The sequence below is a fragment of the Lethenteron reissneri genome, chromosome 27 (genome assembly GCF_015708825.2).
Source record: "Lethenteron reissneri isolate LAM-NWPU_2019-01 chromosome 27, ASM1570882v1, whole genome shotgun sequence".
Classification (NCBI taxonomy): domain Eukaryota; kingdom Metazoa; phylum Chordata; class Hyperoartia; order Petromyzontiformes; family Petromyzontidae; genus Lethenteron; species Lethenteron reissneri.
The window spans coordinates 7749610-7770858 of record NC_083805.1 but is presented as its reverse complement, the minus strand read 5'-3'; the positions used below and the strand labels follow the sequence as shown (position 1 = coordinate 7770858).

At 45.3% G+C, this 21249-nt stretch overlaps 1 protein-coding gene across 1 annotated transcript in view; it reads right to left on the bottom strand.

The window, feature by feature from the left end:
* LOC133348484 (ankyrin repeat domain-containing protein 13D-like) overlaps positions 1-21249 on the bottom strand; it is a 55743-nt gene that overhangs the window by 18526 nt on the left and 15968 nt on the right. Inside the window, 9 exon segments of the mRNA XM_061561322.1 lie at positions 2238-2305; positions 4371-4452; positions 7442-7508; positions 9553-9742; positions 12556-12699; positions 17333-17378; positions 19844-19968; positions 20852-20969; positions 20971-20988. Of these exon segments, the coding sequence (XP_061417306.1) occupies positions 2238-2305; positions 4371-4452; positions 7442-7508; positions 9553-9742; positions 12556-12699; positions 17333-17378; positions 19844-19968; positions 20852-20969; positions 20971-20988 (858 nt within the window).

The following is a 21249-nucleotide window of genomic DNA, read 5'->3' as shown; positions in this document are numbered from 1 at the left end:
CATCTCGGTTTTCGCCATCATTCAGAATATTATCTTTTTATCTCGTCAGTCACAGTCGTGCTTATGTTGGTGGACAGCCAGGCGTCGCTGTGACCCTGGGTTTAATTCAACTCGCAGTCATTTTCCGACTAAATCACACAAACCACTTTGCTGACGAATATTTTTTCATCGGTGATTTTCCTAAACAAAATCAACGGTGGAGGTGCGCAAACAACACCGCTTATAAAATGATCTCCGCGCCGCAGATATCGCCTCTTTCCTTCCCGAGAGGGTTAGAACGTTGAGTCACCGTGCCACAGACGCCCGTGTTGTTTAGTCTAGTAGATTTACTGACCTTTTCCTTAATACCTTCGTTTGCCATCAATTTATAACAAAAAGGGATTAATCCTGAAAGGACAGTTGTAATCGCTTTAGTTCCACTGGATACACATCATCGAGACCAATTATTTGGTTTAAAACAATTGCCTTGCACCCCCGTTGCTGATAATTGGAAAAGCATTTCTGCAACAATCTTTCACGGTTTGGGAATAATTCTTCACTCTCGAACCATTTGCAAAATCCCAGTTCCCTAACCTTGAGCGACAATCTGTAAAATAAATAAATGTGGCCCGTCTCATGTTACAGCGTGATGTTTAAAACGAACCTCGGACTGCGAAATGCACTAAGCTGCTATTAATCAGGAAACTAAATGTTTTTAATTGCAATACATTTTGTACAACACTTTGGTGGCCAATAGGTTGTAAAGTATTGTCAGAGCTGCAGTAAAGCTACTTCAGCCGTGGAGTATTGATCACAAACATGTAATTCCTCACCCTAAATTGCAAGTGCTTTTGCCTATGACCATATAACCCTGAATGCACCCAGTCTGATCAGACTTAGGAAGCTTATGCAGAGTTGAGCCTGGTCAGTGCTTGCATGGTGAACTGTTTTAGACTAAACTATTTTAAACTATAAACTATTTTTTTTATTTCATCAGGTAAGGCCCATTGAGCTATGTAGCTCTTTTTCAGAAGTGACCTGGCCACCAACGATAGCTCAACGAAGTGGATTATCACGTGGAAATGTATCACAGGCAAATACTCGAAACGCGTCTTTCTGTCGGGTAGAAAACCGGAGGCGTCAGAGAACCACATGACCACGGCGAGAGAGAGAGAGAGAGACACTCAAACTCCAAATATGAAGGCGTCAGGGTCGGGATAGTACCCACGACCTCCTGTATACCAGGCGAGGTAGTTAACATCTCGTCACCGTGGCGTAGCTATCCGTGGTTGTGCCGTATTGCTCTTTTGTTGTGCGTGTGTTGGGAGCTCCTCCGGGAATTGAAACCGCCTCTTTGACCTCCAATGTACCTGTTACTAAGCTTGACACTTTCAGTGACAAAACGACTCTCAGCTAATCCAAAACTCCACAAGAATAAAGACGATGGCGCTCAGTGCAGGAGTCAATGACAGTAATACATTACATGTGTAAAGCGCCTTTCTGCAAGGCACTCCAGGCGCTGTACATCAAAAGTAATGAATACATGAATGCAATGTTGGCCAAAGGGAGTGAAAACTACATTTACAGGAAATTATTACCTGCTAAACATTTTTCACAAGCGTGCTCAACAGCCGAATAAATTTGATTTATTTCTTGGCCGTGATGACGTTCTACCAAATCCAACACTAATTTTCACTTAGCAGTAACCTTTATGCGATTGAGAAATGCTCAAAATAAGCCTTTATAAACCGAGTCTCACTTCTAAAAGCAGCGCCAATGTATTGTTTTCCCCCTGAACGCCAGTCATTCTGCCATTAACAGCTCATTGACCAGCTGTAATCAGATATACAAACTGCAACGCCTTCTTGGTTCTTTCGGTAAAGTCACGTAGAAGAGAAGTAATAAAATAATAAAAATAAAACATAATAAAATAATTCTCACGACGTTTCGGCCTTGCGTTGTGGCCGAAACGTCGTGAGAATTATTTTATTATGTTTTATTTTTATTATTTTATTACTTCCCTTCTACGTGACTTTACCGAAAGAACCAAGAAGATGAATCCCTGCAGTCACGAAAACTTTAAATCGAAATTTAAACTGCAATGCGTTTCACCCTGTCAATTTGACAGACTTGCCTTCAAACATTCCGCAACTGTCATTGTGAGCGGACCGCGCGTACGCGAGTTTGTGTGCGACGTTTTAAAAAAAATTGCATTTTTGAAGCGAATGAAAGAGGTGAATGAAAGCGCGCACACACACCACATTGTTCGAGCCGACATGCTGCTCGGCAATCCCGAGGAACGACTGCAGGGGGGTGGTTTTCACTCCTGCAGGTAAACAAACAAATTATCTCGTTTTAATGATTACACTCGCTGACAAGGTGCTACGCAGTAGCGTTTCTCAAAACTTCAGTCCTCGCAAATCTCGCCTATGTTCGTCGCATGCACCTGATAAATCCATCGATCTTTATATCGTGTCGCTCGATCTAAGATACCTGGCAGGGACATGATTCTTGGGAAATTCAGAGAGGTACAGCAGGACTGGTGCCCTTTGCAGCCCTGTTTGTAAGGCAAGGATTTTAAAACATAACCTCGACTGGTAGCCAATGGAGATCCCTGGGCAGTAGAAGAGAGATGTGTTCTCGACCAGGCCTCGCTGTGTTGGTAATTGTCATCGCTTCACCGTGGAGGACTTGCGGGGTGGTCATGCCTGGAGCTCAATGAGACACTCGTATACAGTACCACGTGCCATAAATATCACGGCGTGGTGAATAGATGATGAGGTGTGTAAATTATTGAGTACATTTACAGCCAATTTTTGTCAGTCCACTGCTGGATGAAGGCCTCTCCACTCTTTGCAAGTCATGGTGGTTGTTTTAAATCACGCTTCAAGGTTGGTGAAGGCAAGAAGCATAAATGCGGGGGGCATAGAAGTAGAGTACAACAATGGATTTTAGTGAACTGCCCACAACGTAGCCCCGCATATATACAGTGCATTAAATCAAGAAGAGCACAGATTGAACGCATTCACATGCACTGTATGTTGAACTCCTTTTGCGACGTACGTAGCCACCCGTGCTAATCGGAGGTGCAGAAATATATACATAGCTTGTTGCTGTGTATATATTTAAGGAATTATGAAATTGAAGGAAAAGTACAAATCACATTGCTGGGTTTTTTTTAAAGACCCTCACAAATTACGTTTTTACTCGAGGGAAAACCATATTGCACAAAATGTGGTAACCAATATTAAACGGTAACAGAAAACTGCTTTTGTGGTTAGCTTTGAAAATGTAGAAAGTAAGTATAACTTTATATATATTTACAAAAAGATGTTCACTTAAACTGGGAAGTTGGCAGATTAATTCCGCACCATCTACACGAATATTTATCGACAGACAGAAAACTAATTTGGAGACTTTTATTGCACATAATCTTACAAAAAAAGAGTGAAAAAACTTCTTGATATGATGTATTCTTCCACAATTTTCCCATATGTGACATCTATTTTTTTAAGTCCTCCAAAACTCCCCACTGACAATGTTAGTCAGTGTTCCAGGTTTTAACGTTTCGTGGAAGTGACATTCAATTTGGCTTGTCCTCCAAAAAACATTATTGACGTTTCCCAAATTTTAGGAGCACATCAGGCAATGCGATCTATTAAATGCAATCATCGTCATAATTAGCCATGATCACTTCACTGCTGGATGAAGGCTACCCTAAGCCGCCATCACCTCTCATGATCCACCCAAAAGAACTGATTTCATAGCCCCATCTCCTTGGAGGACATCCTTTCAGTTGCGTTCCATTTTTCCCTGTCACTCCGTTTTTGTTCTTGACCGTTGGCCATCATCCCCGCTCGCCCTGACCGTGACCTGCTCTACCCAGGCCTACTTGCTTATCTCACCCGTTTGAATGATGTCGTGAACCCCAGTGTATATACTCGCATATCACCCACATCTTCCTCTTACTGTCTCTCGGTGTACATTTTAGCCACGCATCACTCTATGAAAAAGGAAGTCGAGGCTTAGACAAGAGCAACTGCATCTGCCCACGTTGTTCCGTAAAACTTTGAAGAGGGCCAGAGTCAAAAATGAAACGATCAATTTGTTCAAATAAAGTCTGATCGCGCACCAATGCACACCACATTCACACAAAGCAGCTGCGGAGTAGCACACCTTCATTGTTTACACTAATGCTTTCAAATGTGCATGGGCAGTCCATAAACCGCTTAAGTGCGGCTACGTTAAATAATACAGCAAGGGCATAAATCGAAAGTAAAAAAAAAATGCACGCAAACACACACACACGCAGGGCATGCATTTGCATTTTTAGTTACTGGCGTCGTAATTGACAAGCTGAAGTGTGTGCATTTTGGAGACTGAGGAGCAACCTTTGGTTTTGTTTTTATCCTGGTCAGAGAGGTGCTCCGTCCGAGTGCACGTCACCAGCTCCACGTGGGAGGCGCTGTACACCTGCAACACAACGATCAGCCGCGCCGTGCGCGAATCGTTATTCTTAAACAAAACATTTCTCACCTCCCCCCCCGCCCCACCATATTCCCACACTTACACTGGCGGAGCCAGTGGTGGGTAGGGTGGCACGTACCCCTCCAATGGTCCGATCGAAATTCCTAATTTCGATCGGACATTTTGCGACCCCCACTGCCACTGTGTCGCATATTATTACGTGCCAGGGACTCTATGAGATGATAGAACAATAGTCTGAGTCCATAACTGGCACTCAGAATTGTGCACAGTTGCATATACAGTACACGACTTCCCAAAAGGCATTCACCTTCAGCGAGCGCGATGCCGATCACACAACGTGGTTCGAATTCGACCCTCGATCGATGGCTGTGCCATCGCCACACACGCGTCGAATAAAAAGCAAGGGACAAGTCCTTACTTACTAACAACTCCTCTATCATTTTTCATTGCTGGAGGGGTTGCCCCCCCTACCTGAAAATCCTGGCTCCGCCATTGCACACTTAGAATTTTTTTTTCCCAACTGTCCAGTCAGCTTAATATACCATGAGACCAAGTGTCTCGTTCTGAACGCTCGCCGGGCTATGCATCACCCCGTGTGAGAGAACGGCTTGCGGAAGGAGACTTCACAGAACTACTTCTGAGAAACCTCAAGTGCTCTGCTTTTCCCATACACCTCGCATACAGGGAAAAAAATGTTGTTACATGCCAATAAAACTGAAATGGATTTCGCAGAGGTAAAATGTTGCAATCTGAAGTGCAAATCCAAATAGAATCAACAACAACATGTTGCCACACTTGAAAACCTGGTTTAATAATGAGCGGTTGAAGTCCAGATTTAAACTCGGCGATGCTGGATCCTGAGCCACCCCCAATGCTGTGATAGTTGATGCTGAGGCTGGTGCCATTACTAGGATAAATATTAACCCAGCATGAAAGTGTTAAGGCATCCTATAATGTACTGGATAATAATATCTGATATACACATCTTCAGCCGTTCTGTGGATATTGCGATCATCTTTTTCACCTGCAGTAATATCCGTACTGTAACTTATAAGAATATATGTTTCAATTGGTAATTCAATGCGAGCAAGCCTTGGGGATGATTTATGGTGGGGCACTTTTTTAACTAAAGCCATGCCTCTGTTTGTACGGTTAATCTAATTGGGGAGAGTTTTACATTTCTACTGGGAAGGTTGCCAGTGCTGCATTGTCAGCGTCTGAGGTCACCACTGCTGAGCAACAACTTATTGGTACAAAAGTAGCAACATCCTTTGCATATGCCGCCCAAGGAAAACAGGCAAGATGTGTGCGAATCTAATTCCGTCGAGGCAAAGACATCGTTGTTGATATTTTTTTAACATGTATAGCTGCACACACATGCAAATGTATAAGTGCTACCTTTGTGGCAGCTACTCTAACGGAATTGTGCTGACAGCAAGACGTTGGTTGCTTAGTTTCACCCGAAGTTTGTCATCCTGTGACCATGGGACTGGAGCAGAGGTCGCAAACGGGTTTTGATTCCTTACCCGTACCCGTACCCGGCCGCACCAGGATCGCAAACGGGTACCTCTACCCGTACCCGGCCGGGTACGGGTACCCGTTCCCTACCCGTACCCATACCCTACCCGAAATGAGTGACAAACGGTTACTCACCAGTGACTCACGGCCTACCCGTACCCGGCCACACCAGGGTCGCAAACGGGTACCCGTACTCGTACCCGGCTGGGTACGGGTAGCCGGGTATCGGGTAGGGTACGGGTATCGGGTACCCGGTTGCGACCTCTGGACTGGAGCGGTGGTCCTCAAGAGTGCGGTCCCCGGTACCACCAGGAGGGACGCGACGGCCCTCTAGGTGCTTCGTGGGGCCGCGATGCAAATGCCGGTTGATCCGTAAATCATGACAACGTTTCTACCTTTTGTTTCGTACGTTAATATTTTATTGTAGATTTGAAGCTTTTGTGACTGCAAGGATTCATACTCTTAGTTTTTTCGTTAAAGTCATGTAGGTAAAAAATGAAATAAAAATTAATAAAAATAAAATAATAAAAATCACGACGTTTCGGAGGCAACACAAGTTTCCGTCATCAGGTGGGACCGTCACAGCCAGATTTGCTGTATCAAGTGAGGCCCTCACTTGATACAGCAATTAATTTTAATGAAATTCATTTTATATTAATTTTTTACCTACGTGACTTTACTGAAAAAACTAAGAGTATGTTAATATTTTACTTAGGATATTTTATAAAAAATTAAGTTCGGTAAAACTACCCCGATTAAACTACCCGAACCGCTAAGATCTAAATTCCACCCCCTCCTACAAAAAATCCTGATTGCCGTGTTAAAAACAAATATTTCAGTTCCTGTATTGTGAATAATTTAGCATTACTGGTATTTAGAGAGAAAAGTGAATGCATTTTGTCACCAGGGGTGGGCGGGCTGGGTGGCCCTTGGAAATATTAGCATTGGCCGGGTGGTCCCGCAAGCCAAAAAGAAACACTGAAGATACATAAACAAACTCTTTGGTTCTTTCGGTAAAGTCACGTAGGTATAAAATAAAATAAACATGTTCACGTAGCCTCGATTTCCCTACTTGAGGTTCACCGCTTAGGGCAGTGGGGAATCATTATTGATGTTTTATTCCGTCAAGGGAAATGTTTTACTTGATGTCGTATTTGTCTAATTTCACACACAATTTCACAGGCTGTGCACTCAAATCTTATTTCTGCGGCGATAATGGTGTATTGACTTTCATAGCAACATCTTGCCACCTTGCAAGGAACTCACGCGTTAATCATTTCCTTGGTGCGAATCTAAAAATGAGGAGCCTTCAGGAGAGTGATAATTATTTTAAAGATTCGTACGCTTAACAAGCTCTTGCAACGTGTGAAATCGACGTGTATAATGTAACAAAGCGAGTCACGGAGCTGGTGGGGGCCGGTAATGCAGGAAATTAAAATGCGCCGCGTCGTCTCACCTTCGTTTCATAACCGTTAATTGTTTCACTTTTTTCGCTTCTCCACCCCCAGATTCCGGACTTGTTCCTGGGGAATCAAATACAACTTTAGCAGCACATACAGTAGCAGTAACAGCAGCCTCATTCCGCACCTTCACTTCTCTGCCTTAAGGGTGTAGGTCCCTGGCTCAGGTTTCCTCCATCTAATCCCCACTTGCTCCCTCTCGCCCTCCCCTTGCCTCACTCAAACACTGCACCTCCACAAGAAGTTTCTTGAGCCACGACTCGTGGAGGCAGGGGTTACGGTAGTTTCCTGTTTCCTTCTGCGTGCTGTTACACCTTTTGGGCATCAGGGTGGCGGAGTGGTAACACTTGTTGCCTCACAGGAAGAAGGGCCTGGGTTCGATTCCCGACTTTCTGATTGGAGTTTGTATGTTCTCTAGCGTTGCTACATGTAGCAGCTGGTATTCATTAAACATCCGAATACTAAAAACATTACTCAATTGTGTTTATGCATGTGCAAAATCATCCCTTGCTGCGAAACTTGCCAGGACTCTCCTGAATAAGAGAATTGAGACTCAGTGAGGCTTCACTGGGTAAACTAGCATAATAATTAATCTAACCTTGTATTAAGACACACATTTGATTCATCATCATCAGCCTTGATCCATCTACTGCTGGATGGAGGCCTCCCCAAGCCATCACCCTCCCTCAGACATCGTTATCCCTCATGGCTTTGTGATGCAAAAGTCCATCTAGCTTCTGCACATGAGCTCATTTCATCGCTTTGCCTATGCTGTGAATGTCCTCTGGGACATGTTCTATCCTCTGCATACCGGACACAATTGTGACTTCTTACTTTACGCAATCAAACGGCATGGAGCGAACGAGAGCCATCTGGCTCGGTGGGGCTGCACTGTGGCAAGGTTGCCACCCTGGGATTTGCTTCACGAGATAAACTGACCTACACAATTTCCTAATAACTTATTAACGCACGTTTAAGAGGCGCTTAAAATTGAAACGCAGAGAGGACAAGTTGTGCAAAATGCACTTAACAAGAGAGAACCCCATCCCGATCCAGCAGCACCATTAGGGCTTTTGCTGGCTATTATGAGGCCTCACCAGGTTAGTAAAATAATATGCATCTACACACAGGGTGTGTGTACAACTATGCAGGCGTGGTAGCTCCCCTGCGCTCATTGCGTATTGCACCCAGAAGGATACAGCTCCTGTGTGCAGTTTTTGGTCCGGCTACTGCTGGATGGGGCACCCTCCCCCCATGCCATGTGGGTTTGACCATACTTCACTACACCAGTCAGTGTGAACTGGCGAAGGCGGGGAGTACAGAGATGTGCAGTATAGAGCACAGTTCAACAATGGATTTAGCTGCACTGCCCTCTCTGGTCCCATCCACCACGTAGGGCCGCAGCAGCCTATAATAAACCTGCTGTGCACGGTGGTCACCCATCCAAGAACTATCCAGACTCGGCACTGCTTAGCTTCCGAGATCTGACAACATTTGGCACATTCTGATTGATGTGGTCACAAGCGCCAACGGCGATACGGTGTGCGGGCGGTCTGAAGAGGAGCATTGGAACTCCGACCGCTTCAACTCGAAGGTTATGACCGTGCGCTCCCACATCCCGTTATCGACAGCCATGATCAGTCCACTGCTGGATGATGGCCTCCCCACCACGTTCACCCCCATCACCGTCCCCCTCCACCAGAGGTCGCAAACGGGTTTTGATTCCTTACCCGTACCCGGCCACACCAGGGTCGCAAATGGGTACCCGTACTCTACCCGTACCCGAACCCTACCCGAAATGAGTGACAAACGGTGACTCACCAGTGACTCACGGCCTACCCGTACCCAGCCGCACCAGGGTCGCAAACGGGTATCCGGCCGGGTACGGGTAGCCGGGTATCGGGTAGGGTACGGGTATCGGGTAACCCGGTTGCGACCTCTGCCGTGCGCTCCCACATCCCATTATCATCGACAGCCATGATCAGTCCACTGCTGGATGATGGCCTCCCCACCACGTCCACCCCCATCACCCTCCCCCCCTCCACCAAGTTGCCACCTGTCGAGTCCAAATCCAAACGCGTCTCACGTGCGACGCGGGGCCCCGCACCTCTCAAACTGGATGTTCTTGGTGTTGACGTGCGTGGACACGACGGGCGACGAGAGGCGCAGCAGGATCTGGGCCTCGGAGGGGCGCACGGCCTGCAGCAGCGCGTCCGTCTCGGGGGCGGCCAGAGACAGCGTCTCCACATACACCAGGCAGCGGTCGTGGTCCACCTCCAGCACCACCGCCCCGTTGTCTTGAAAGAGTTTGGCGCGGTGCGCATGTTACGCGCCGTCCGGTATAGGGTGACTTGAAGGCAGAGGTCGCAACCGGGTACCTGATACCCGTACCCTACCCGATACCCGTACCCGGCCGGGTACGGGTAGCCGTTTGCAACCCTGGTGCGGCCGGGTACGGGTAGGCCGTGAGTCACTGGTGAGTCACCGTTTGTCACTCATTTCGGGTAGGGTACAGGTAAGGAATCAAAACCCGTTTGCGACCTCTGCTTGCAGGACGAAGCAAAACCATTCCGTTTATGTGGAGTTTGTTTTTATTATTATTATTGTCATCATCATACGTTTACTTTATGTGCTACATTTTGGCATATGGAGGATGTATGGCATATTCTGTGCACGAAATAGTGCCTCTGGAACGAGGCCAGTTTGGCTCGTGATGTTGTTTGGCTTGGTAAGAAATGGGTCCCGTCTTGGCAAGACTCTCGTGTTGTTGCCCACAGCTCTGGGAACTCCCATGCAGCCTCCCTCCTCCTGCACGCGTTAACCAGACTCCACCCCTGATTAGCCTCCAGTTCAAACACGACCGCAGCCTCGTTCAAGACAACGGACCATGCGGCATCACAGTGGACTCTCGCACCTTGACACTGTGTCTGCATATACAGATAGCCAGCCGTGTTAATCTACTTGCTACCCATTTCCAGACTGAGGCATTTTATTTAACGAGCATGTCTGTTTGCAGAGTGGGGCTTTTAAGATATTCTGGCCATGCATTGCATATTCACCCAAATGTAACGCTTATACAATGCAACCCCCAACGATGATTACAAATATTTTTTCCGCACCCTGGAAACACAACATTGTGCAATATCATATAAAGATGGGCAGCTGTTCCCCACGTCAACTTCACCAAATTTAACTTTCCAGTGTGAAGTATGGTCAAACACGCACCCCACCCCCCTCCGTTATGACTGAAATGACGTGGGGAGACCTTCATCCAGCCGTTGATTGAAAAAAAATGGCAGTACGTTATGTTTTACAAATTATATCCGCCGATGGCTCTCTCTGATGTGTTTTCAGGATGTGCCGAGTTCTTGTCCGGCCGTGACGTTCGACGTTTCGCTCCACGTGCTGGGACCTTCTTTGTCACAATTGCAAAAAACCCGACGTTAACTATTAGACAGTCCTGCTTTTTCTGCAATATTTTGCTGTCTTTTCTTGGATTTTCTGTTTGCACATAGTCACTTTAAGATGTTTTCTTGTTCATGTTTTTGTTTTTTTGTTTGTTGCGGTTGCACCCGATTCAAGAGCCGAATGGCTCACAGGGCTATACCTAATAAATGAAACTTGAAACTTTTTAAAACTTGAAACTTGAGGCACAGTCAATCAAATATACATGTAAATATCGCATAGCAAACATAACATCAATAAAGGCGTTTCGGGGCGCTTTGCATAAAATAAAAGTTCACATGACTGTCCAACACTTAGCATGTATAAAATACAAGACGTTTAGTTTCACATTTTAAAGCAATGTATACCCAAGGCAATACAATTTAATACCATTAAACACTTGCATCACGAGGAATAACACGGTTGCTGCTGGAAGTGGCGGTATTGTAGAGGGCCGCTGTGTTTCCATCGGTGTCCCTTTCTCGAGTGGAGGAATGCCTCTCATTTAGGGGCAGGCTCGAGCACACACTCTCAACAGGGGATGGGAACGCACGCCACCCTTTGGGAATGGCATGCAGGCCGCATTCTGCAACAAGCAAGAAGCATCCGATCTTCCGAGAGCGGGCTAGTGGCCACGTGACCAGTTGCAGTAAATGGCAGGGCCATGCACACGACAAGACTCGCTCGCTCGTGGTGAACGCGAGGTGCGAGGCAGAGGTAGCAAACGGATTCCGATTCCTTACCCGTACCCGTACCCGGCCGCACCAGGGTCGCAAACGGGTACCCGTTCCCTACCCGTACCCTACCCGAAATGAGTGACAAACGGTTACTCACCAGTAACTCACGGCCTACCCGTACCCGTACCCGGCCGCACCAGGGTCGCAAACGGCTACCCGTACCCGGCCTAACTGGGTATCGGGTAGGGTACGGGTATCGGGTACCCGATTGCGACCTCTGGTGCGAGGAGACGTTTGGAGGTCTGTTACGTTGCCTTACTGGCTGGGGCTATCTTCTTGTGTCACAAGGGACATTCCAAATCGACCTTCATCTCCGCATTTATTGCAATGTGAGCTTTTTTTGTGTTTGACATCATATTGCGTAGGGTATATTGCTTTGACGTTTTGAATTAAATGTCTTGTATTTTTTTATATATATGTTACGTGTATTTATTTTCTGTGTGGGGGGTAATCATATGCTCGTATTTGAGAAGATGTCGGTAATTATCATCGAGTGGAGAAAATGAGCGTGATGAAAAGAAAGAGTAATCGGGGGAAGTTCTCTGATGTGTGTTCTCTTGTATCGCCTGTTGTTTTGGAATGATGTCCAAAGTTTCACTCTCAGCACGTGGAGTGCCAAACAGCGCGCCGTACAAAACCAAGCACACTTCAGAATCACAATCAGAACCTCTATTTATCTTGGAGGAATCCGATGAGCTACGAAGCACAGGTGTCCAAGTAGGGGTGGGTCAGAAAGTTACCTGTCTCCGCGTGTTGGTGAGGAGAGCATTTCGCAGTGAATTGAAGAAAACAGGATGGGAGAGAGTTTTTACGTTGAACTTCTTTCACACCCTACGTAGCCAACCTTGCTAATCGGAGGTGTGGGAGGAAGGACAACAAACTAAGGACAACTTTTTGGCATAGGACTACGTTTCTGTGAACACGCTCACCTTGCCCTTTGAATATGAAGCTTCGTTTCCCTCGCTGCCAGGTCATGTGATCGAAGCCCAGGAGGGTGGTGTCGACACGGAGGTTTGAGCCGCACTTCCACACCTTGTAGACGTCGCTTGGACACACGCGGGACACCAGAGGCACTGGGCGGCACACACGCACAGGCAGGAACGCCGGTGAGCGCCAGCGCTGCAACCATCAAAATGTTCATCATATAATATGATGGAATGCTTTCACAATGTGACGGTTATCACGATATCAGTTTCTTATTGAAGTGTAGCACGGTTGAGTACGTACGGTGCGAAAAAATTTCAACAAACACGTCAGAAGCACAATCCGAATCTCTATTTATCTTGGAGGAATCCAATGAGCTATGAAGCGCACATGTGTCCAGTAGGGGTGGGTCAGAAAGTGACAGCAACAAACAATGCAAAAACACGCTAGGAGTGCAAAGTATAGGAAAGGTAAGCAAAAAGAGAGCTAGGCGGTACAACCGTGAACACTACACGCAGCAGTAGCAATGTACATGTATGTATATATATGTATATTGAACTTATTTTGCACCGTATGGCTACGTACGGTGCATAGCCAACCATGGTTCATCGGAGGTGCGACGAAAAGACAACAAACTAAACACATCATGGGACCTTCCTTTGCCAGTACTAAAATAAATAAGAATACTGTCTCTGGTGTGGACCAATCAGTTTCAAATTATTCCTTGTAAAAGGTTTCAGTTTGGTGTTTTAACAAATTAACACCTGTTTTGTTGCCAAATAAAAGGGGAAAAACGTATTCTCAAATTAAACACAAATAGCAGTTCTAAAAAAATGAGTTTTCAGTCTATATTTAAAAGTGCTAAGCTCCAGTGGCTTCCTAATATCGGTAATGCTAATTGTATTTAACATTGGTATTGTATTGATTGTGAGTCTTTTCTGTACTTCCAGTACAAATGAAGATGACTTAAAAGTTCATCAATAGCAGTTCACTCACCACAAGCCTGCCACGAGTCTTCTAATCGTTAAGATCTCTCTCGCTTATAACGCACATGCGGTCAGTCACACAAAACGTAATTAAACAACAAACTACCTACGAAAATGATGACATCGTATACTCGTCATGCCTTCAATTTATCCGGACCACATTTAGCAAAGCACTCATTTAATGGATAGTAGCTAACCGTTTACAACTTCATTATTGGGTTCGTCGCTTGATAAATATTTGATCAGGGAATAAAATACTTGAGAAAAATCTATTGAGCAATGATATATTATGATACAATTATTTAATGCAAAACGGATGGTAATTGTATGATATATCATTGTATTGCTAGATCTTGGCTACCCTGATGAGCAGAAAGGATAAAGAGGAACTCTGTCCTGTTTAAACGTAGGGTTTTATACTGGTAGGAACCACCTGGTTCCACCAGCCCACAGGGGATTATTGTGTCCGTCCGTCCGTCGTGCATCCAAAAATGGGAGGGGTGGGGCTGTGTGGAGAGGGGAGGGTGGGAAGAGGCTGGGTTGCGAGGGTGGGGAGGGGCTGGGTGGGGAGGGGAGGGGAGGGTGGGGCTGGGTGGGGGGTGGGAGGGTGGGGCTGGTCACCCCGTGGTGCCCTTATAAAACTCAACGTTTAACCTACTCAAACCGGCTTGTGCCCGCCCTCACAGTCGGCCATATTTGCGGAATACACCACGCCGCCATTGACCCTGGCCATTGACCGATCAACCCAACGTTCCTACCAGCTCCCTCCGCAGGAATGTGTTAACCGATATTTATTTTATAATCTGAATGGAAAATGTAACTTGCGTACTGCACCCTGATAGACGGTGCTCAAGTACAGTACCTCACTTAAACTGCGACTTATTTCCTATCGAATTTCAGTTGGTTCTGTCAGTGTTTTCAACAAAATTAATTGATTAAAATGTCAAGTTAATTTTTTTTGTTTCAATTCTTCTTCATTGCATATTTATTATTTGATTTAAAAATTGTGCGTCCTTAAATATATGTAATTGTTGTTATCGCGATAAGCCACGACATATCTTAAGCCTGGTCTCTCCGGTTGCCTGGGTGAAAAGCGGGCCTGTTAATGCCCTTTGCCCAATCCAATAAACCCGTATGGACACACCGCCACGTGCACAAGCTGCATAGTGACCTTGCCGTGCTTCACCGTGCAACCATTCACATCTTGCAGGATTATAACCAAGAGCTTCACGCACACCGAGGAGCCGCGATATCTCTCGCGGGGTTGTGAGGGTTTGAGAGGTAGCATGCCAGCCAGACCTGGGTGACGAGCACCTAAACGTGCCGCTTCGTGGAGACAATTACGATAAATCACTGTCGAGACATCTCCCCTTTCATCCACATTTATTACACAACGATTAATGGTAACTGACTAAGTGCAAAAAAAACCTAAAAAACTATATATATAAAGGCTTGGAAGTTCTTATGACCTATGTAGCCTTAAAATATATTAGTGCGAGCCACAACGTTAGTACGTAATAATATTACAAGGTGCGTATTGCGGAAGATGATCAAAAGTTTGCTTTTGAAAATGAGCTCGCGTTTGGAAGCGTTATAAATCTACCTTGTTATTTTAGTGCACATCTCCCCGTGCAAAATAAAACATCGCAGGTCAGTGACGACTTCCGCCGTTCTTTTAAACGCTGACGAGCCATAATAACCACGACGAGGCCCCCTTGTCCTCAGGGATCTCATTAATCGGGAGGTACTCCGAACACGACCGCCGCAAAAGGACGACCCTGCAAAGAGCACCTAATGGATTTGGGTTGCCAAGAAGAGACCGGTACAGCAAACAAACCCGAGGGCAACGCACGCAATGCAATCTGCATGGATTGGATGGCAAGACTCTTTTTGGATAGGGCTTCAGATGATATAGGGCTTCAGAAGATATTTGTTATTAAAAAAAACAATGCAAACTCTGGAAGATGCTTCATGTGACTAAGAATGACATAAGAATAAGATTAGAATTTTACTTCTCATTCACTTCAAATGGATTATTTATTTGCTGACCAGAATAGATAACCTTTGCCTGCATTGCAAATGCATGTATTGTGTTACATATTTAAGGGCATTTTCATCTTGTTTTTTGGACAGATGTGTTTTTTATCTCCTGTCAATTTTACAATTCTATAACCTTGCTTTTGAATAGCACGAAACAAAGGGCTGTAACATGGCCCAGACCCAGTGCTCGCGCATGCACCACTTGTTGTAGAGTTTCACGGTTCGAACCCAGCGGCTGCCCTTGTTAATACTACAGTGTGTATCAAGCGTAAAAATACCGGCCGTATGCTTGACAATGGGGGGGGGGGGGGGGACGTTAAAGAACCCGTAACATAATTCGCAAAGAGTAGAGCATTGTGTGCTGGCGTGGTCCAACTTTGAAAACTACCTGCAAATTATTCAATGGGAGTATACATCAGAAAACATTTCCCCCCCGAGTAGTGTGAAAACTTGGCAGGACTCTCCCGAAAACAAGTCATGAGACTCAGTGAGGGTTCAACGGGTAAACAAGTGTAGTAGTAGTAGTAATACACGAGCATGAATGTGACACACACTAGTCATATTGCTGCACAGGAGCAGGGGATGTTTGGTGTAGCATTTGCGGTTAGCAACTCTGTGTTTACTACCTTGAAGCTCGTAAAGAAATATGGGGCAAACATACAGTGTGGTGCGCAGACTCGATCACAACTGAATTTTTAATCGCGATAAAACTAATTTTGAATGCATCCGTAAAAATAACTCAAATCAAGCATCGCCACACTTTTACAACATTGCTATGTCTGGTTTCAATAATTGTACAAATGCATGCATTTCTCACTTTCATACGTGTGCATCCATACAATTACTCAAATAAGACATCACACACATAGTGAGCGCATTTTATAAACTGCTTTGACACATTTGTGTCAATTATTTGAGTATGCTGCATTGGCCAGTGTTGCACAAGCACAATAAACAAAGCAATAAACAAAACAACTCACACTTAACTGTCTTGAAAGAAAAAAAAATGTAAAATTGGTGATGTTTCTTCATGTCACATGTCGAGTGTGTTGAGTTTTTTTGACACGTTGTGTTCTCAATGCCATTTTTTACGCTGACAGTTTAACGATCGAAAACGCAGCGTGGTGAAGTATGGTCAAATAACCCCCCACGACCCACATGGCATGGCGAGGCCCTAATCCAGCAGCGGATCGTGTACAGTAGATGACCAATGTTAATATGGCCAAAAAGTATTGCTTTTTCGCATATTGTTGAGTTGTGTAGCATTAACTGTACCCTTGCTCTATGGTGAATTGCTCTGTTGTTGGGGTGCCCCAGTGTCGGGATGTCTGCTCCCTCGCCTGGTATGTCAGGAGGTCGTGGATTTGATCCCGACCCTAACACCTGTATATTTGGCATTTGCATGTTCTCCCTGTATTCGCATGTATTTTTCTCCGGGTCCTCCCGTTTTTCCCTCCACATTTAGAATCAACACGCGTTTCGAGTATTTGGCTGCTATAAATTACCACATGACAAGCTACTTCGTTGAGCTATCATTGTGGCCAGGTTGCTTCTGAAAAATAGCTATATAGGTCAGTGGGCCTTTCTTGGTCAAATAAATAAAAACATTGAATACACATGGTATGAGAGAGATTGCCACTTTGAAGTAAAACTACTTTTGAGCTACAAATGAGTGTGGGAATTGAGGCAAAACTGTTTGATTCCGGTATATGCTGGCATGTGTATAGTTGTGTAAATAGATTATGTCCATACTCACCCCAGCTTGTAAATTCCCATTTCATCTCCACGTAGAAATCTGTTGCCTGGTTGCAAAGAAGGGAAAATTAGTCAGAAGTGAGCTATTATTGTCTTGAATCAAAATTTTCCCTGCAGCTATTCATCACAGATGTGTGCACTGCTGTATATTGAACACACATATCCGAGTAATTACAGATACACTTTTGAAATCACATTTCAGAGGGAAAGTTAATAACATTGCTTAAAGCTTCCTCCAATTATTTTATAATTTTTGCCAATGACAGAGATTGGCAAACAAACTGATTACCCTCATCCTATTTTCTTGATTCCTCAATATTGCAAAACTTCTCCCCTTTTGCTTGCTTACAGGTCGGTGCATGGATACCGTGCAGGAAACAAAAAATCCACTGTGCGTGGGAAACATCAGCACCCTTTCCCCGCAACAAAACTTACTCGTACACAACGCGAAATGAACGCATTACTGAGACAGCGTTGACTGAACAGCAGCCGTCGGTTTCAACAACTCACGCACGCAAATAGAGATTTTTAAGTGCCGTGAGTGGGGCAGGGAAGAGGAGAGGGGGCCCCGAGAGACCAGTGGCCTTCATTGGGGTGGGGTGGGGGAGGCGCCATACCAAAGAGGTTGAGAACAACCACCCCCAATGCACGGTTAGTAATGTGAAGCCACAAGATCATATTTGTCTTAAAACTATTCTCTGCGTTTCCAAATTAGCCGTGTAGAATGTGCTCTTTGATACCACTCCGATTGCATCAAGGTAAGCCTGGCTGAACCATAGCGGGCTTCAGATATACTTTAAATATACTTACAAATCGTTAAATTGGTTGAAATATCGCAGTGCTCGTTTGTGCTTTGGTATGTAATAAACTGTAAAAAAAGTTAACTTTTGATAAGGTAAGAAACACATTCATTTTATACGACAATCAAATTGCCTTATTCGTGGAATTACAGTTTTTACGAAGGTGCATATTTAAAGCAGACATTTCCATTAACACTAAAATTATGTTATGAAGGCAAATTTCTTTAATGCACAAGAAGGAAGAGTGGTTTAACCACAGCTTAATGGCTCGTGTAGTTAATCAAGTTTTTTTTTAACACACACTCTATATATAAAGACACCGAGCTAACTTATAGAAAGATCATCACATATTTGCTTAAGAAATCTGATTAGGTAATCGAGTTCATGTTGGTGATTTAACTTCAAACTTGGCAACAGTATGGGTCTCACTTAAAAATAATGATAATTTTAAAGCGTATATAAGCAGAATGAACCACATTGTCTCCACATATAAATTCAAATATAATGTTTTAGTCCATCGGCCTTGTGGCTTTGTAGACTAATATTTACCAGCAACATTTGTTAAAAACAAGCACATTCTCGACCGATTTTTACCTCATGTGCATAACCAGCAGGTTCAGGCTAGCTAAACAAATACTGCTGTATCATCACATGTTATTGGCACGATCACCTCCATCTGAACGATTTGGCCCTGTTCAATGCCAAAACTGGCGTCATGTCATCTCGAACAAGGATCCACCAGCGCACGGTCTATTGCCTGTAAATCAGGTGGCCCATTACGAGGTCTTGGTCATTCAACGAGACTTTGCTCCCTTTACACGGCCTTTTACACGATCCAGCGACTGACAAGACTGCATATGTTTCCTTCATAATTCATCAGTGTGGCCACTCGCTCCCTGCTGAGCGGACAGAAAACGACCCCGAGTCACTTCCTGTTCATCACAATAAAGCAGGAAAGGATATTGTTTTCATATCATGGGTCAAATGTGCACTTATAAGACACCGCTGAAAGAGAACATTATATATATAAAAAAAAAGGAGATTGTTTTCTCAAAGTCGGTCATCTCAAGGTTAGGGTTGGGCATATTGGACTAAAATCAATGGTAAATTACGTGAGCATAATACAGACGTGTACACGGGTGCTGAAGCAGCAATTTTGAGGGGCAGGGTGACAAATTAATGTTGCTGGTTAGTGCTTAAAGAGGGCTTATACTTGGTTTGCTGCTCATTTCCTAAACTCAAGCTTTGCAGCCCACCGCTACCCACCACAGCCGGGTGAAGTTTGGAGCTGTTTGCTGTGTGGCCATGTAATGATGCAGAATCAAACATTTTAATGATTCAAATGTTGAGGATAAATACATAAAATTTTGCACATGAGAATAGATGTTTTTACGATTTCACCAAACTACGATGTTACAGTTAATAAAATGGACCGAACAAAAATTTATTTAAAAAAAAGACAAAGAACAAGAAATATAAAAAAGACAGTACATTTTTTCATGAAAAAATGGAATCTCCAATGAAATCACGACCCAATTCGTGACAATTTACAGACTTTCTGGGAAAGCCGTGGCTACGGTGAGCGTGAGTTTGTGTAACGTTCAACACCTAATTATTACTGTGTGCATCAGCATTTCTTTCCCCGGTGATATAAAAGAGTTCAAGGGTCTTGCTCCTCCATCTCAAGTGCGCTCCCTCCCTCCCTCGCCCACCTTGCGGAGCTTGGCCATGAGTTCGGGGATGCCGGCGAGGCGGCGCGTCACCCTACGGTAGTCGCGGTGCTGGAGGATCAGCTGCACCATGTCGGGGTCACCCGTGCTCACGGCCTCTTGCAGCACTGAGCCCCGCAGACAGAAGTGGGGGGGGGCACACACCACCACATGAGCAACTGCACCCACCACGGCCTGAAACTACCACCGCCGCCGCCCCGCTTCCAGTGAGGGCCTTCAATTATTCTCATTGTGTGTGTCACGGGCAAATCTGTCGCAAAATGCGAACGCTAGCAGAAGCTGAGTTTTGCAAGCCCTCGAATGAGAAGTGACGAATTGAGCTTTTGCTGGTTTGCTCTCCATATAGGTTCCCTGGCTCTTACTCTTTCCTTAAAATCAAACTGTAATATGGAGTGTGCCAGGATGTGTTGCACACCCTTGTGAGTGCAAACCATGCCGCTGCACTGCTAGGGGAGGTACGTGGCCTGAACTGGCAAAACACCGCAGTGAATGGATGAGCAACCGAGGATTTCTATTGATCATTTTCCTCAGCTGTCCCTGTGGTCAAAAACTCCCAGCCATCCGTACTATCCACTCCCTGATCAAATCCAGGTTACAGGACCTTTCCTTTTTCCTCTTCCTACGACTGTATTTCTCTCTAAAACAAGGTCACTGTTTCTGTGCATCACCGTGAGATGAGGGGTTGCATTGAGTTTGATATATAAATCCAATTTGTATTTGTACTGTGATGTTGAGAAGACGCTCGTACAGACGCGTTCACTCGCTCAACACAAGTGAACCCCTTCACTTTCGTGTGCTCGGAGGCATGGAAAAATATCTGAAACCACACTCCAACCGCGTCAGCCAGCAAACACAGATATCCTTCAAGACACACCCACCGGTTCCAAAAATGGAGTGGCAACAGCAACCTTTGGCCGAGGGGGTGGTGCCAGTGGGGGTTAGCTAATTACCAGCGAGGTGCTGCCAGGGTAACGACTCGGGGAGCCTTACCGGACCATCCTTGCCGGTTTTCCACGGCCACATTGGCCCCGTGTTTGAGCAGAAGGCGGGCGCACTCGATGTGCCCGAGGGTGACGGCCAGGTGCAGAGGCGTGCGCCCGCGTGGGTCCCACCTCCTCCACGTTATGCTGCGGGAGGCACGAAGACAAAGATCACCCCCCCGTGTAGCCTTAACTGACTGTTGGGGAAAACGCTGTTCGCGAGTAGCACCTGTGATGGTCGGCACGGCACACGAGGGGATGGGTGTCCAACACCACGCCCGGCTGCCTTTCTCTCCAGTGGCGATGTTTAACTACACACCACCACCAGGTACTCATTTGAGGCTGAATCGACCTAGGGAAGACCCAGAACTGATTCAGATCGCTAATTGGAGGTGCGGGAAAAGGGCA